General features: G+C 42.8%; 1 protein-coding gene across 1 annotated transcript in view; it reads right to left on the bottom strand.

Moving 5' to 3' along the window:
* GATA6 (GATA binding protein 6) overlaps window positions 1-18,106 on the bottom strand; it is a 20,805-nt gene continuing 2,699 nt past the window's right edge. The window contains exons 3-7 of the mRNA XM_064655322.1: window positions 14,924-15,090; window positions 11,447-11,572; window positions 9,969-10,056; window positions 9,727-9,833; window positions 1-1,627 (exon numbers count right to left, since the gene is read on the bottom strand). Of these exons, the coding sequence (XP_064511392.1) occupies window positions 1,460-1,627; window positions 9,727-9,833; window positions 9,969-10,056; window positions 11,447-11,572; window positions 14,924-15,090 (656 nt within the window). The 3' untranslated portion in view covers window positions 1-1,459. The remainder of the gene's footprint in view (window positions 1,628-9,726; window positions 9,834-9,968; window positions 10,057-11,446; window positions 11,573-14,923; window positions 15,091-18,106) is intronic.

Below are 18,106 nucleotides of genomic sequence, written 5' to 3' on the forward strand. Positions count from 1 at the left end.
AAATCTCAAAATGATACCCTTTTATTTTTAAAGCTCTGATGAAACAACTTTCCAAATGACATCCCACTTAAAAACCAATGGAAACCAACCTAACTATATGTCAGTCACACTATACAGATTGCATCCTACATTTTCAAGATGCCTTCAAGATATCTTTTGTAGTATTTACAAATATATCAGTTAGGTAGTAGTAAAGGTTCATTGCAATTTGTTTCTTTCCAGCACACAGTTACTCAACGGCAAAAAAAGCCTTGGGGATGCATTTGCATTTTTGTACAACACTTTTGAGCAAATGGCTAGGGCAATTTTCCTGAGAGAAGGCTTGTTCTTTGAAACTCTTGCTTTAACAACTGGAAATACAGAAAGTGGATGCATTTTTGTTGAGCTAAAAAGCCTAAGGATGCCTAGTTAAGTTTTTCTTTTAAATTACTTACGTACCATTAAGTTAAAATGTTTACATTCATTCGTATAAAAACCGTTGTTAAATCTTATGCAAATGATTTAACACTGATTGCTGCAACGCAAATTGCACTTCTTTAAAAAAATTATTGTATATATGGAAGAAAAATATCTGATTGCTACCCTGTTTACAAATTTTGACTGACTCTATACAGTTCAGCCAGAAAATATGAACTTTCATAAATCTCAGTCACAGTGTACTTTAAAAGTTATATCGTAGTCTTGCAAAGTGAGTAAATATCTTAAACCAGGAAAAAACCAACCCCAAAATCTCCTTAACCAGCTGGACCTTGTGGGACTTGTACCAAACATTGTGATTTCTTCCAGGGGCATAGCTGGGCTCTGAGGAGCAGAGCAAGGCACACTGAAGATGGAGGGCAAAGGAGGGAAGAGGTCTGACAGGGCGAAGATATCAAATGTTCAGTGCAAGAAGTCTGTGCCGACTCAAGCCACACGCACTTCTGTCACTCATTAAAAAGTATCTCACTATCTCTGGTAATTAAAGTCTTTGCTACTTCCTCCCCGACAATGGTGGCTTCCACCAAATTCCTAGGGGAAAAGGCGATGAGAGAGTGAAAACAACTATGCAATCAGAAAGGCAGCGCTGCTGGGTAAGTTGAAGATGTATTTCTGGAACCCGTCAATAGGTCTAGGTCTATATGTTTTTTTTTCTTTTTCTTTTTTTTCTTTTTTCTTTTTTTTTTTATTTGTTTTGGGGGTTTTGAGGGTTTTTTTTGAGATTGTAAGGCTGCATTAGCTATCCCCCGGTGGTCATTTGCTTTCCCTATATTTTTCTTGCATAGATGAGGAACTGGATGCTTTGGCAGAGCCTCTTTCAGAGGTTGAAAAACACCTCTGCCACCAAGGCTCAAAAACTATTTCAGAGGAATGGTCTTTGCCAGCACTCTTGCTTCTGCTGCAACCGCTCCACAGGAGAAACTGTGTGTGGACATCTGGGGGCTGCCGTGCAGCACCAGGATCCAGCTTCCCTCACATCGGGTCATGCCAGAGCCAGGGCACACCAGGGATCTTGTCTCACAGACGCTGTCACTTCAGCCGTGGAGGTCAGGCTGACTCCTGTGTATAGCCCATCTTGACCTGAATACTTAAGGTTGCTGCTTTCGGGACTGGTGCTCTCTCCTGGGCCAGACATCACTGACGAGCTCGCCTGGAGGGGGGGAGAGAACAAAGAGAGAGGCATTGAGCAGGTGAGCTTTGCACACACTGGGTGCAAGTGAGAGCACAGCAGGCCCAGGGCACAGTCATTATCCCAGGATTTCTGCAGAAAAACAAGGTTTGCCCTCTGCTTGCCCCTGTGCCTCCAAATCCTGAAAAAACCCATGTCTCAGCATTAGCCCAGTCACTGAGCCCTGTTGATGGGAGAGATATCTGTGTTTGGAGAGGTGGAAAAGAAAGCACGTGATGTGCACAAAAACCTGGAAATCAGACCGTGGTGAAGAAGCCCGTGTGTGTGTGTCCCGCTGCCCCCTACTGAAGAGACATAAGTGACAACTCCAAAAATGTGATCTGGGAATGGTGGCACCTGTAGTTTTTCTTCCACAATTGGAGAAGCCTGATACATCCCAATTCTCCAGCAGTAGATATGGAACACCTCCTGGAAATCAGCCTTCTTTGGGTCCCTCAGACCCTGGAATGCCTAAAATCATTCCTCACCCTTCAAAATGCTAGCCACGACCACTTCATCCCTGGACACTAAAGGAGATGCTCTTTAATCTCCAGTGGAGAAACACTATGCCTTTGAAGCAGGAGAGACTTTTTGTTCCGCTGCCTATACAAGATAACGTGCAGGGGAGCCCTGGTAGGCACGAAGATGAACCTCTGAACTGCACTGGAACCAGTCCATTTATTTTAACAAAGAAATGGAGAGTTACAAAGACAAAGGAACAATCATTTTTTCCATGAGTCTGAGCAGATCTACTAAAGAGGAAAAATTCACTGTGCCAGACAGAGAAGGGGCAACATTTTCACCTGATAAAGGAAATGTTTAAGAGCTGACTTCATGCAAAATTAACCCTTGGATATGTCAACTTTAAAACCTTAATTTACTTGTTAATGGATAGCCTTCGGATGAAATTCCTTAAAAAAAAAAAAAGGCTATCCTAAACTGTGACTGCAGAAGCTTCCTGCCTGCTGTTTAAGTGAAAAGTATACATATTTAATCATTTTACTAGAGTAGAGCTCTTGGCTCTCCTGGACCTGTGCCAAGCTAGCAGTCCTGACACAGGAAAAGCAAGGCTTCATTTATTCAAAGGTAATTTCCAAATGGTGCAGTGCAGGGTTCTTTTTGCCATGCTTAACCCAAGGAAAACCTCACCTTCTGAAAGAGATTCTCACTGTTAGCAGTCATTTTTTTCTGAAATAACACAGACTGCAATATTTTCTTTAGCTTTCATTAAAATGACTGACAGCCACTACTCTTCCACCCAGTCATCAACCCCGATCCCACTCCATTAGTCACTACCCAGAAATGCAGAGAACGAAAGAAAAACTGCCTGTCCCCCAAAACCAGCCAAATATTTCTAAGAAATATGTTTTATCGCTCTCTCAAATATACAATTGCCAACCAATGACGATGAATCTCTGTATCCTCTTTCCTTGTGACTGTGCATGGAGAATTCAATGAGGCAGGTTCCATGTCATCCTTTTCATCTGGTTTTGGTCTTGCATCAGCCTAGCTTTCCAAAGCCTTTTTTTTTTATTTCTAATACAACAAATAGACTTCCATCAGCACAAGATACATAATTTTTAACAGCTTCAGAGTCATCTCCCCACCTTGGAAGAAGGATTTAAATTAGTGTTGAGCAGTGTTTGCTCAACTTGAGCTAAAAATACTTAAGAGCTGCTTTGAAAGGTTCTCGTTTGCCCATATTTGCCACTGTTGTTCCGGTAGGCAAATACCTTATCAGTACCTGTTTTTTTCCAGACTTGCAAAGTGTAATTCACTCTTTTCCTGATTAAGCCCTACAAAGGTGGCATGCATGGACCCACAGTTTCCACATGGGATTATCAGGTACCCCTCCCTTGGGCACCCCAGAAGGGAGGACAGGAAGGCACATCCTGTTTAAAGACTGCCCATCCCTGCCCAACCAAGGCCGGATCCTGACTCTTTTGAGCCAGAATGGGCAGGACCTGGGCAGGGCTGCCAGGCCTGGAAACCCCACCCCGGTAATGTCATGACAAATCCAGGCAACTTGGGCAGCTCCCAGAGTGAGACATGGAAAACAAACTTTAGCTCATGAAAAGGGACGTGACTGAATCGCGGCTCTGTTTCTGAGCCTTCCTACCTCTGCTTTACTTCTCCAGCTTTAAGGGATGGAAGATGACAGAAGTTGCACTTAGTTATTAGAAGACATTTGTCACCTAGAATAAATAAACTGAACAATGCTGCTGAAGTCAACAAGATCTAATTCACAACAACTGGCTCTATCGGTAAAAAGGTAATGCATTTATTTTCATTGTTGAAATCTGGTAATAGAATAGGTAATCAATTGACGGTCAGTTTCCTGAGGAAAAAAAGAATGAAGCCCATTGGGAAGACACTGCCTCTCAAACAAACTGGAAGGTTGTGTTTGTATCTGCAAAGGTTCTTTTTACCCAACCAGCGGGAGCTGGTCAGGAGTCATTCCCCTGGTAGGTTGTCCAGATCAGAGGACCTGCCCACCATGTGCACAGGGAGACTTCAGCTAGAGCCACAGAGCGATTCAGACACCTAGATCGTACCCAAACCTGCTGTCAGCACCCTGGAGCCGAATTTATCCCTACTGAAGCTGCTCCAGATCAAAACCAGGCTGTTCAGCCTGTGCTGGTCAACATCAGCAGCTCTGGCTGAAAGAGTCCTGCTTTCTTCCATCCACTCCTTTCTGCACCACCTGCCCACCACAGAAAGTAGGGAGAGAAGAGGGACTCTTTTCCCCCTGGCCTTCTCCCATACCTCCACAGGCAAGAGGGAAATGCTCTGGGCAAGGACAGCTGGAGGGGGTGGTGAAGGGCCTTGATCCAGACCTTTGCGCTACCAGATAGACCTTTGTTCTATCCATTTCACAGGTTCAAAATGCTCCATGAATTTTGGACATTACACTAAGTCTGTAATAAGCAGAGCCTCAGCTGAGACTCTCTTCCTCCTCAGTTAGCCTAGTTTAGTTTTGCTACACTTAAATGATAACCATAGTCAGCCAAAACACATTTGCAAAGACTGCTTTCGCGTATAAGGTGCTGTGCCAAACAGTGGAGTTCCTAATTTTCCAGCCTCAGCCTCCCTGCAATAACTGCCATCCTCATCAGAAGCACATTTTCCCAATACTGTCACTCCCCGGTTTCTGAAGAGCAAGTCTCAGCACTGCAAAATGACGGCTTTTTTTTCTCATATAACGACCCTCTTAGTACACAAAATTGTCATTTCTCATTAGTCCAATTGATCCTTTTGTTTAGACGGCAGACGTGTAAGTTTACATATCTTCTAATCTCTCCTTTGTATTATAGCAACATAAATCTGTGGTTAATACTTTATTAATTTCCTAAGGGAGGCAACTTCCAGCATGGCTTGGAAAACTGATGACCCCACTGCTGTCAAGGGCTGTATGAGTAACTGACTTTATTGCTTTGGCAATAAAACAAAACCAAGCAAAAGGTATGTGTCCATATGCATATAGAATTTTGGGGTAGAAGTAAAAATACTTTTTCCTTGGTTTTCCCTACTGAAACAAAAAAGATGGATTGCTTCCTTCTGTTTCATACAAAAATGAAATGCTCTCTTTTGGATGCAAGTACACAGAGCAAAGAAAATCAATGACTCCATGTATGAAACCGGGGGGGAATAAAGCAGCTTCCCATTTTGTCCAGCAGTGAGGACTAATGCAGAAGAGGTAGGAGACCAAGAAAGATTTAAATTAGAGTGTCAGATCTCCCACAATGCCCTGTCTACCACACTATTTGGTATGGTTGCCATGTTCCTCATACCTCCTCTTGATCTTATTCCACCTGGTTTAGATAAATATTTATTCATACCAGGACTGAGGCACCGTGTTCCCATTTTCCAGATGAAAGTCCTACCAACCATGCTGATGAGCCTTTCTCGTGGCAACTGTCTCAATGGCTACAAAATTATTCTATAACAACTGAAATCTTATCATCAGATAATCTGAAGAGGACATTCAACTTTCCAATATCCAGGTGGCTAGTACATTGTTTTAAGAGATCCAGTCTCTGGTTCATCCAGACTCTGGGACATACTGTATGGAGCCTGATTCCCCTGCATGAATGTCCTACCCACTTGCTGGCTGAACAGGAGCTAACAATACCATCTCTAACCAGATCACGAATCTTCTTCTGAAAACAAAAGAAAGCAAATGCAGGAGAAGCTGTCCAGATAATCCAGCCCCATCCGTTCGGCATTTTGGGGACAGCTAAACCTGCGTTTTCCTCCTAGCTTACCACCTGCCAAGGCCATCTCAGCCAGCTCTCTTACTTCCCACCCTGAAACACAAAAGAGCCAATCCTCTTTGGTCTTGGAGGTTGAGTAAACCTCCAAGGGAAGTAAGCACTTGTTTTACCTCCTGTGTTATTCTGTGGTGTGTGATTATGGTCCTTCTGAGAAAGCTCCAAACTGGAGGCAAAGGACACAGAAAAGACTTCTCAATGCTGCTGAGCCTTTCCTGACATCAGGCCTGGCTCAAGGAGCCTCCATGTCCTGCCATAAAAAGCAGATTTTACAGCAGGTTTCATACTGCCTTTTATCCTAATAAGGGAATAAAGTCCTTCTGGTTATCACAGTTGTTGGAGCTCCTGCATGGAAATGGACAGGTTTGCACTACAGACCGTGTCCTTTGTTTAGTAACTTATTTGGTGGAGCTTTTCTCTGTACAGTTTCAGCAGCATCAAAGGGAGACCAGGTATAGATGCAGATGCAGACTGTCTAAAACCTTCAAATCTTCTTTTTACAGGGATGTAAAGCAACTTCATATATCATGCAGCTGGACCCTTTCCATATTAGTAACACAGGACACCCAGTACTTATACTTCTTAGGAAAACAGAAATGGGCTTAAATCCTAGATCCAGATGTGAATTTGGCAAATAGTCCCTTTACAATGGGACAACAAAATGTCTCCGATCCAAACACTTCTATACTTTTGGATGTTTGAAATCAACTTTGCCCTCACAAAAATTCATTAATCATATCTTTTAAATGTTTAAACTTCAGTTAGAACATAAAATCAACATTTAAGGTTCTTGCTAATTTGTCTCAAAATTGGCATCATGTAAGATTCCCTCCATGAAATGGATGTTCTCAAAGACATTGCCAAGAGTAATTGCTGCCCTTCTCTTTTTCTGCCCTCTCTTCTTTATTTTACTTTAACAGAGATAAAGAAAGGTAGGGCAAAAAGTGAATGTTACTGACACAAATGAATTCTGCTGAATTTCATTTCCATTAGATTTCTACATAACTGGAAACTTTTTTGGCAGCCTCCCATAAAAGGCATAATAAATTGCTTTTGTACCAGTACAGGAATTCATTTTCTCTGTTTCATTTAGCAACAATATTGCTGTGAATTTCACACAACAGTTTCTAAAACGTCATCAGATTTCTCTGCCTAATGTCAATCTGGCATTTTTCCCCTCTTCACAGAATAGAGGCTAGAGAAGTGAAAACAGAGCAAAACAAAAACAAGTTGCCATGCCTGTTGTGTAACGTGGGGAATGAGCCAGGTTTGCTCTTGCAGCAGGTGTCCGTGTTTCGGCTATGTCACCAGGACCAGTAACTGGAAACCAATGCTGGTCTTGTTAAAGTGACCAAAGATTGTACAGAGACTGGATTCATCCATCTGAGGGTTTTTTCCCTCCTGACATAACCCGGAGAAGTTTATTCTCCTTGTGCAAAGCCATTGCCTATTCTAGGAATAATTACAAACCTCTGACCTATCAATGGATCAACTCAAAAGGGAAAAATAAAAATAATCAAGGAAAACAGAAGTCTAGTAGAGTATCTTTACTTCAGCATGTGATCAGATTACAAGCTGCCTCACTCTAAAATGCTGACACCCCTTTACTCATGACAACTTCAATGGGCTTTATGAGTGCTCAGTCCCTTTCATGGGATTTAGGTCCCTAAGAAATTATTTTGCATCCTTTGCAGTCAAATTATGTCTGGAGCAACAGGATCCAGTCTTAACAGCCACCTCCTTCTAATTTCAACCTCCAGTCTCCCCAGTCCTCAGTGCTTTGAATTACAGATTCTTGGACAAAGCCAGGAGCTCAAGTGAAGAACATGAAGACGTCATTTACATAGTTACCATGTCTTCATTTACATACTTACAGGGCTGGGGTGGAGGGGTGGGAGATCAATAGCCCTTCACACAGTTTGGGAGGGAGTCGGGGGGATGCCCATATATTGGGTTGCTGCTGCAAATTCCCCTCTTCAGTGTGTCATAGCCTCTCTCCATTACTTCCTTTCATTGAAATTTTTCACGACAGGGAGGGTATTTGCAAATGCTTTGCATATGCAAGGCACATCTGATCAAATCATGGTGAGGATAAAGCTGTGCAGGTTTTATACCCACAAAACTCCACACAGCAGAATCATATTAAATATGGTACTATTACAATTCTAATATAAAGATTATTAATAACATGTTTGATATACTTTTCTAGGGAGAAGGACTACAGAAAGAAAGTCAAGCTTTAGCCAGCCAAGAAGGCAACAGCATAGTGTAAATCGGATCTCGTCTATATGGCCTCTCCTTCCCCAGGTAGCACGTGGCCGTGCTGCCACAGCCTACACCGCTGCCTTGGTCTCAGCTGGGATTGTGCTTCCATTTCTACCCATTATATAAATCTCAGCATATTGCTCAGGGTCACTAGTACTGCTTAAGGTAATGTAAGGAAAATTTGGCTACATTTTTTCCTTTGCAAATATTAGGGGAGAGCCTAAAATAGTGCGTAGTAGTTCACTGGGGAAGTCTGAAACTCATTCTGAAACTGAAACAGTTCACTTTTCAGTTGTCTTTCTCTTTCTTTGATGTGATCTGTTTATTTTATTGGATTGACAAGGTTTTCTCATGTCAAAGACAAGCCCTTTCAGTAATATCCTAGTCTCATAGGATCCAAACCCCAAACCCAATGCCCTTGAAATTGGGTGGCCCTGTCAGTCCACAAACAATCACATTTACTAAAAAATGGTTTTTTTCTTCCCCTTGTACAATGAAACTTTGCACATCAGAAATTAAACTATTGAAAGTAATTTGGATGTTGGGAACGCCAAGACATTGAAAAATAGTTATCATAAACAATGTCTTCATTTTATTAATAAAGAGCTACAGAAAGCCACATTAGGAAAGCTTTTCAAAGAAATTGTGTGGCAGATTAAGGGATACAGAAGGCCGAGAAGTGAGTGTGGATACAGATAAGTCTAGCCAAGGGGTTAGAAAATAATCTACACGAAGCTTCACAACTTTAGCAGTAGTATTTATCCCACATGCTAACTGAGTAAGAAAGGAAGTTTGAGATGGTTGGAGTACAAGACATAAAATAAAAACTAAAGCAGGGGATGATCAGCAGTCCTCTGGTGCCACTCTGGAGCTCGGTGCTGCCAGATGCTGAGCATCTGACCCCTGAGAAGCTGTCTGTGGGGAGAGGGCTGAACCACTGTGCACTGCAATCAGCAGGACACTACAGCCTGATTTCAGCTGGGTCTGGATCGAGATTTAATCGCACATTTTAGTTTTACAAGAAAGCTTTTATGATTCACTTCATACAGCAGGACAACATTTTGCTGGGGTTTACCAGGTATTCGGGATAATGAGTAAAAATGCATATATATATATATATGAAATAGCTTTTGAAAAACATGACATCAGCAGCAGTGCCTGGAACTATAAATTCTCATCAAATCATATCAGAAAAAAAGGGGTACGTGCACAATTGTTTCTTGAAAGGATCGGCTGGGCCTGAGTTATTGTCTTCCCTCCTAAAGAAAACCTTTGAAATTAAAGAACCTAAACATCTCGAAACAAAATGTCTGGGGTTAAGCTGTGGCTAACTTAATCATAACAATTATATAGATCTTAATGAAGAGGTTTGTAAAGTACTTCAGCTTGTCGCTCTGTTTACAGCTATATGTGATATCCTCTGAAAATCTTGTTCCAGTATCAGCTAACAAAACTGGAAAGTTTATTTAGATTATTGTTCTGTTAGATAAGATAAAAGTTGTGATAACACTGCACAGTGATCAGCCTGCTTACAGATACACTTACCCCGGAGGCCGCAGTCTGTGCGCTGGGAGAAGCAGTTTTGCTACAGTCATCTGAGTTAGTAGAAGATGTGGATGTTGGAGTCATAGGAACTGCAGTAGTACTGTTACCTGAAAGATTGAGAACTGGTATTAAAAAGAAATATTTTCCAGCCAGAGAAGAAACAAAACCCCTGTAAATAAACCAAAAAACCCGAAAAAACTATAAACTACTGCTATTACACTTTCTTAGCTTTTTATATTTACCAGAGCATGCCTTTGATTTATTTATGTTCTTAGGTTTTCGCTTCCTCGTCTGAATTCCTTCTTTTTTCATAGCAAGAGGTCGGGGAACCTGAAAAAATTAAATTTCCACACCAATCATAGAGTTGTATATGTACCCTAATATAAAAAATCAAAATACACTACAAGATCAAGTGTGGTCTTTGAAAATGCCTCTATAGCAACTCACTTTTTCCTATGCCACAGTACAGATTTTATAAAAAGTTTGCATTTTATTTGGGCAAAGCAATGGTTTGATTAAAGGGAAGTTTTAGCTGAATAAAAGAAGTAGGGAAACTTCTTGATGTAAGCTAGACAGAAAACCAGCATACATTTAGGGAAAATCAGCATCATTCAGGAATAGGTCATAAGAAATTAAACTGGATGGGGTATATCTGATCCTTGACTGTTTATTTCAGTCAGTTAGGAATTATCTCCAGTGCCTGATTCTGGAAAGGAAGAATGCATATGAGAAGAAAAAATACTCCTCGTCCTGTGGACCAGCTGCACAAACCAGATCATCACCAGTAAATGTCTCAGGATGGAACCTTTAGGCCATAATCAACTTAGTAATTTTTCTTATAAGCAGTTCTGCCCCTAATACAGATTTATATTTTCCAAATTTATATTTATACTGATAAATTTATATGTGCTCAAAAATAACTGTTGTGTTCTGTGTCATCACAATGATAATCATTATACAGAAAAAATCAATTTAAAATATATTTTAACTTAGTGACAACACCAGTGTGGGGAAAGACAATTCAGGTGCATGCTTACTATCATTATAATGTTTAAACCAGTGACATAATTTACTTTTTTCTTGAGGCCTAGACCATGTCTCAATCACTCCTAATGCCCTTGCTCTTCAAACAGTTTTTGCTTGACCATAACGCAATCCACAGGCGTATCACCTAAAACGTACTCCATCACATTCAGGATAGACCTTTTTTTTTCATCTTTTATTGCCTAGCAAAGGCTGAAATTGCATTTAAAGTTTTGCTGGCATAGCCATCGCTTGAATTACATTTGAAGTTTTGTTGGTATAGCTATGAAAAACTGTCTTATTAAAGGTCTAGGGTTTTTCTCCCCACTGAAGAGCTGTTTTAAATCCCAGTGGCAAAAAGACCTCTGCTGTTCATCCAGAGGTCGTTATTTTATAAAAATCTGTTGAGAGACTATAGTGGCAAACACGTAACTTGTCAAAAGCACAGCACGCTAAAGTGGTATAAGTATTTTCTAATGTCACACAATTTTCAGTTGTTTTATGCACCGTTTTTTAACTCCATGGCCCAAGCCACGAGTCAAGACCATTAGGATCAACAGAAACATCTCCCTGACTTGAGGATGCTTAGTGCCAGCCCCCAAGGACCCCAGGTACCTGCCAGCGGGAGGACCCCCCCCCTTCCCCAAAGGAGCACCAGAGCTGGCAGGAAATCTCCCTCAGCAAAGCAGCCACTTACCCCATGGAGCTTCATGTAGAGGCCGCAGGCGTTGCAGACGGGCTCACCCTCCGCATTCCTGCGCCACAGGGTGGTGGTCGTGGTGTGGCAGTTGGCACAGGACAAGCCCAGCCGCCGCGAGGAAGGCTGGAGGTAAGCACAGGCAAACGTGCATGAACAGGCAGGCAGGAGCACATGGTTTATGTCTTTATGGTTTATAAGAAGTACTTTAACACATGGTGGGGATAGTATGAGATTTTTTTGTCATATCTATCAGCAACGTCCCAGAATTAGGACAGAATTATCCTCATTTCAGAGAGTGGAAAGCTGATGTGAAGAAATACTGAGAGTTTGCAACCCCAGGCAGTCACGGCAGAGGCACAATTCATATTTGGGAGCTGCTGACCCAGAGACCTGTGTTCAGATCTCCAGGTATTAGTTCTTCCAGCAGGACAGCGAGGAAACATCTCCACTATAGCTCCATCCATCTGACAAGAAGGCACATCACTCCTGTGCCACCTCTCCAGCCAGTTCAGTGCACTCTCCCCTGTGTGGTGGGTGAAGAGTCAGCTCTGATCCTGCCACTGATACTCCCAACTCATTGGAAAAAATCAGTCACTTTAATCACCTGCCTTCAGTGGCACTGCAGCTGAGAAAAACTTTCCTGGGCATCTGAGGAGTAACACGTACAACAGCATTATCTCTGTAAAAAGATCTTTTTATCATCACCCATTTTATCCTCACACAAAAAGCAATGTGCCTTGGGAGTGTGTTTTACAGAGCAGAGCTTCCCCTCAACCAGCAGAAAAACTGGAGGGTGACAACAAGGTCCCCATGGCAAACAAGCCATTTATGACACTCTTCCGTGGAGTTTGGAGCCAAGATGAAGCAATCTTGTATCAGAAATAACCATATAACCTAGAGCTTTATGGCCGCAGGCTGTATATCATAAGCGAAGGCAGTCCTCATAAACATGTGAAATGAAGGTGAATGGGTTATAAAAGTTTCTGTAACAAGTGATCTCTTTTACGTTCATCACAAGCAAAGAATTCCAGCTACATCATAAATCTAGTCTTTTTCAAAGTATCGCATTGTCAAAAAAAAATATAAAAAAATCTGTGCCTAGCTCTGTGTCTGGCAGCTGAACAAGTTTACATGGAGAAGTCAGTTTCAGAGGATTGCATTAATCTTATTCTGACTATAAAGCACCTATAACTGAAATTACTAACTTAAGGGTACAATGCCCTTCCTCTTGAATCATTTACTGCTGGGTTGTTAGATGTAACTGGGTCACCTTTGATACCGCAGATCTGCCTGCCACTTGGGAAACTGATAAAAACGTTTTGAGAACGAAGAATATTCCAGACCAATAACTGAGTTTCTTTAATTTTATCTGTTTGAGTGTCTCTAGCAGTAAGCCATCATTTTACACTGCAGCTCCGAAAGAGCTCCAGATTAAATACAAATTTTGTAATCTTGAATCAGTAATCCATTATTAATTGCGCTGAAAACAAACCAAACCACCCAGCCAAGTATAATATAGGCTGAAGTACACACATATAGTTTTTAATCTTAAAAATCCAAGTCTCACGAAATTTTTGACCTCGCTATTAAATACGTATGCACAGTGTTCAAATCACACCCTTGATTCAATATGAGTTTTATGTGCATCGAGTGAAAGAAAGCTGGTCTTAAACACATATGCTTCATTTTCTTTCTTTGCTAGTGAAATGCTGTCAGATGTTTCACTCTGTTAAATCCTTCTCTTTCCTATGCAGCCTGGTATAAATCTTCATGTATTTTATTTCAATAGCTTTAGCTTATTCCCGTATCTAAACAAACAGGGGAATTTTGGCATGTTTTGAAGCTAAAACGACTTTTCTGCTGCAGGAATTTTATCAGAAACTTCGGGGCAATCTAAACATATTTAGCGTTTTCAAAACATTTTCTCTTCTCACCTACATATTTCCACGGTTGATTTATAGTTATGGGCAGGGTACTCGGTAGGGATTGTTACGCAGAGCTATTTCAGAGTTATTTCGCTGAGGTGTCAGGCTGAAATCAGGCTGTAGTCTGACTCTGCTTTAGTCTCCTCACCCCCACCCCTCCTCCTCCTCCAAAAAAAAAAAAAAAAAAAAAAAGAAGAAGAAGAAATAGAGAAATGCTAGAGCCGAGTATCAGCTACTTGAAATCTGCCTTGGGAAGAAATAGAGAAATGCTAGAGCCGAGTATCAGCTACTTGAAATCTGCCTTGGGCCAGGATGCCACAGACAGTGGGGCTCTGATGCGTGAGACAATTAGCAGATCTGTTCCCTCCGCTGCTGCCTTTGTTGCCCGTGATAACACCTTGTGTCACGAAATTTACTGAACGACCAGATAGAAAAAACGGGCACCTAGCAGTAATTAACGTCTGGCTTAAAGTTAAATTAACTCTTTGGCTTAAAAAAAGGCCTTCAAGCAGGGGCGGTTTGATTCTCGAGCGCTTACTGTCTGCTCGGATCATCGTTCGTTTTGTTTCCCCTCGCTCCGGTAAGGACCCTAAATTCAAACGGTTGTGAAATAAAGAGCGGTAGATGTTGTAACACAAGGAATATAGTCACGGAGCGAAGCAGCTGTCGTGACTGAAAGGCGCTTGAAAAGCTGACGGGTTTGATACACTGTCTCCATACACAGGGGTCCAAACATCAGCTTGGATTATACCGGCGTGATTTATTGTGGCTCGCTCGGTAACAGCCATTACTGAAGAGCATACTCTTTCTCACTGCTGACCTCCACCCAGATTTGCTAAACATAATGTGCAGTTCCCGCTTGTTAAATTTTCTCCTTGCCTATTCAGTGCCAGCCTGAGTTATAAACAGGGGTTCTGGTTTGTACTATTTATTTCCCCCCCTAGTTTTATGAGTATATTTTTAGAAAAATTGTCGCTCATTTCTTTGGAGTAAAACAAAACAAAGGCTATTATCATTGTTTAAACAATTGGTTTTCTTTGAATTATATACAAAACTTGCTTACATTCCCAAGGATCGAGCTGTCAGCAAACAAAGCAGGTCTGGAGAAATTCCTAGCCCTCTGAACAAACACTTTCCAACCTTGATTTTTTTTCTTTTGGAAATGCCCAACATCACCAGCACAAATTTCTTCCAAGTCACTGAAGCCCCCCTCACTGATGGGGCTCATAGCTCAAAAAGCCAGACTGGCCCATGCCCCGTGTGCAGCTCACTGGGGACGCAGAGGGCGATTTCGCCAGTGCAGGGCCTGAAGGTGGGTCCGAAGCAGTTCCCAGAAGGCTGCCAGCCCTTTTGCTCCTCATCATGACCACTTCGGCCTGCAAAACTGGTCAGGAGCCCCACTCGGTTTTGAAGCTGGGCAGACCACCAGGCTAATACACTGACTGCTCTCCCACACCCTTGCCCCCCGTTTCTCCCTGGCTAGCGCTCACTGGGGGTTCCTTGGGGCCCAGCTCCTCTCGCCCACCTCCTCCCCTCCCTCCCCACTCACCACTCTCTTTTGGGGCTTGATGAGGGGTCGGCTGAGGCCGTTCATTTTGGTGTAGAGCCCGCAGGCGTTGCACAGGTAGTTGCCGGTGCCATCTCTCCTCCACAGCGGGGTCTGGATGGAGCCGCAGTTGACGCACTCCCGGCTCTCGGACAGGTCCTCCAGCAGCTCTGGGAGGCAGAAGGGAGAGGCGGTGGGGCACGGCCGCAGGCGGGCGCGGAGCCCAGCGGAGCCCCGCGTAGCGCGGCCCCGGCCCCGCCGCGCCGAAGGTCTGGCCCCGTGCGAGCAAGCAACCGGCGCTGTTCAGCCCTCGGAAAAGCAATTCCCCGGCGGTGACGGCGAATATGAGGTGATTTTTTACAAAATCCATCCCCTTTTTTCTTTTTTTTTTTTTTTTTCTTCTATTTATTTAAATGTACCGACCCCAGCGCAGCCTTTGCTTTCCAAACCCCAGCGGAATCGGTGCGCCCCGGGACGGGCTGGGGGACACCGGCCCGCCGAGGCGGTCACTCCAGGCCCGCCTTGCACTCACGTCGGGATTTGGCCCTTGGGAAAGCCGGCCGGGGTCCGCTCGAGGGGCGAAACCCCCACCGTGGTGCCCACCGAGTGGAAAGGGTGGTGCGCTTGGCTTTTGAAGGGAGCAGAGAGGGGAGTTAGATGCCTGCCAGAATAGCCACTTGCAGAGCCACCCTGGGAGCCAGATATAAGGAGTGGTCGTTTCGCCCAATATTCCCCATGGTCGAAGCTGGGCAAGAACTTTTTTACCCCGACTCTTATTTTAAATGCCTCGCAACTAGTAAAGCTTTAAGTTTAGAGGCAGAGTTTGAGGCTTTGGTGTGCCAAGGCAGCGACGGGCAGCGACCACTTTGCCACGGCTATTTGGTCAAATTCGAGCTAGTTGGTAGGAAACGGAGGAAATGGAAAAATACGCGGTATTCTGCCTCCTGCTTTCATAGTTACTGAACACTGAGAGGAAAATAAGGTCTAAATGCACGGGAAAAAAAAAAAAAAAAAAAAGAGAATCCACCTATAAAAGCTGACACCTTCACCCCTGCGAATCCCTGTTCTGATTCAACTCCCCATATTTCAGGGAGGGGAGGGAGGAATAAACACGGTTTTTACATGGACGGTGCCACGTTGTGCAGAAATAAAAAAAAAGGAGATGTTTGGATTTCTACAGCAGCTTTCGAGTCGAAGCTGGGAATGTCTGTTTCAGACTCAAGAGCTTCATCATTGATTGTTTTTTCTTTTTTTTTCTCCCTCTGCTACCTGCTTTAATTCATCATTGGGTTATTCTTTTACGTTTCGCTGTATAGCGAAAAAGAGCTTATAAACCTCGAGCAGCTTTGGACACAGGGCTGAGGTGCCACGGCGGGCATTCAGCTGGGAAAGAAACGGCCTTTTGGCCCGCACCCACCCAAATACTTTTCTCCCTTCGTTTGCAAATTATTAGGCGTTAAAGAGGAACGGGCACACGGCACAGTCCAGAGAGCACAGTTCAACTGACATTGTCAGCGTGTAGCTCTTAGCACATCGCTAAGATTAATAAATCTTTGCACTAAAAGCGCCACAGAAGACTAATCAGGAAAATGCTTAAGGCTTCAAGGACGCTGAAGTTAAACAGTTATTTGTCTCAGCTATTTACTTTATAACATTGCCTTCGTGCCTCTAGAAACAAATTCTGCCGTGACAATAATTCTCGGGCATTTAAAAAAAATTTTTCTCTTACCGTGTAATACATTTATCTTCAAAGAAAAGAAAATAAAGTTTTAATGTTAGATACTGTTTTAATATCTCTACGAGTAACATTAAACAAGATTTGTCAAACTGTCTAATAGTTAACCGTAAAAATATATTTCCTCTACAATTTCCCTGACAATTTTCCTACAATTTTGAAAAGGGAGCATGCGTGGCTTCGGCTTTGCTGGCGCGTTTTGCACTGTAGTACCAGAAAACTCGCGTGGCCCAGGAACCGCGGACTGCTTTGCTCCGCGTTACACCGCGATGCGGCTCCACTGACACCCGTCCTTTCCCTCATCGAAAAATTGGCTAACTCGTGCCCCACTGGTTCCCAGCACTGGGGAACAAGGGCAGGAGAGAGACCCCCGGGACCAGGGGAAGCTGGCGTGCTCCTCCGCGGCTGGCTTGGCATTCCTGCCCCAACCTCCTCCAGCGCCCGCCTCCTTCCCTTCTCTGCTCCTTCTTACTCATCCTTCTCTCTCTTCCGCGAGATTCTCCAACCCCACGTCTCTCCCGGAAAAAAAGAAACAACAACAAAAAACCTAACAACGAAAACCCCAACAGATTTATTTTTTCCTTCATCGTCTAGTTTTATAACTTTTGGAAACTGAGGTAAAAACTCAACTTCCGTGTCACCCTGAGACCCGGCTTTTCTTAGCACCACTATTTCTCTCTGTTATGTTATTAAACACCAAGTGGGAAGCTTAAAATGCTTAAATCTACCGGGTACCATCGAGAGAAGGGACGACCATCACGTATAACCCTAAAGAAAGATAAAAAGCCATGGGGTCATTATCCACAACACTGCACTGAAAGAAAATCACGGTGTCTATAAAATATACCCACCTGGTGGGTAGTTTACGACTAAAGCGAGTGCTGATCAAATCTGTGTATGCGCGCGTGTATGCATACACACATATATATAAAAACATATACATAATATATATGCATAATATCTAAAAATATGTATACATACCCACACACACCTCTCTATACACCTTTATTTATATATACATACATATATTCTAAAGCAAAAGAAACTACAATAATCGTTTATCTTTCTACCTCTGACTAAATCATTGCAGCTCAGCCTCCACTTCTACAATTAATTTAATGACTCCAAGAATTTCCCACACTAAAACAAAAAATAAGAACGGGACACCTCGGAAACGAAAGCAAAACTCCATCAGGAGGTGCTGTATTTTAACAGCAGTTTATAAATGAAATTTCCTAGTTCATATCCAAGGTTTTGCTTTGTTGGTTTTCTCTTCTAACGAAACAGTGTTTTGTAGTTGAAAAAATCCAAAAGGGGTTAAGGGAGCCCTAGCAATTTTCGTTTACGCTACAAGAAAAACCAATTTGCAGTGAATTTGTCACCATTTCTCGGCCAGATAACCACACATAGGAAAAGGAGGAACGTAAGGGTTTGGAAAAATTAAAAACTAG

The sequence above is a fragment of the Pseudopipra pipra genome, chromosome 1 (assembly GCF_036250125.1).
Source record: "Pseudopipra pipra isolate bDixPip1 chromosome 1, bDixPip1.hap1, whole genome shotgun sequence".
In the NCBI taxonomy this organism is placed as follows: domain Eukaryota; kingdom Metazoa; phylum Chordata; class Aves; order Passeriformes; family Pipridae; genus Pseudopipra; species Pseudopipra pipra.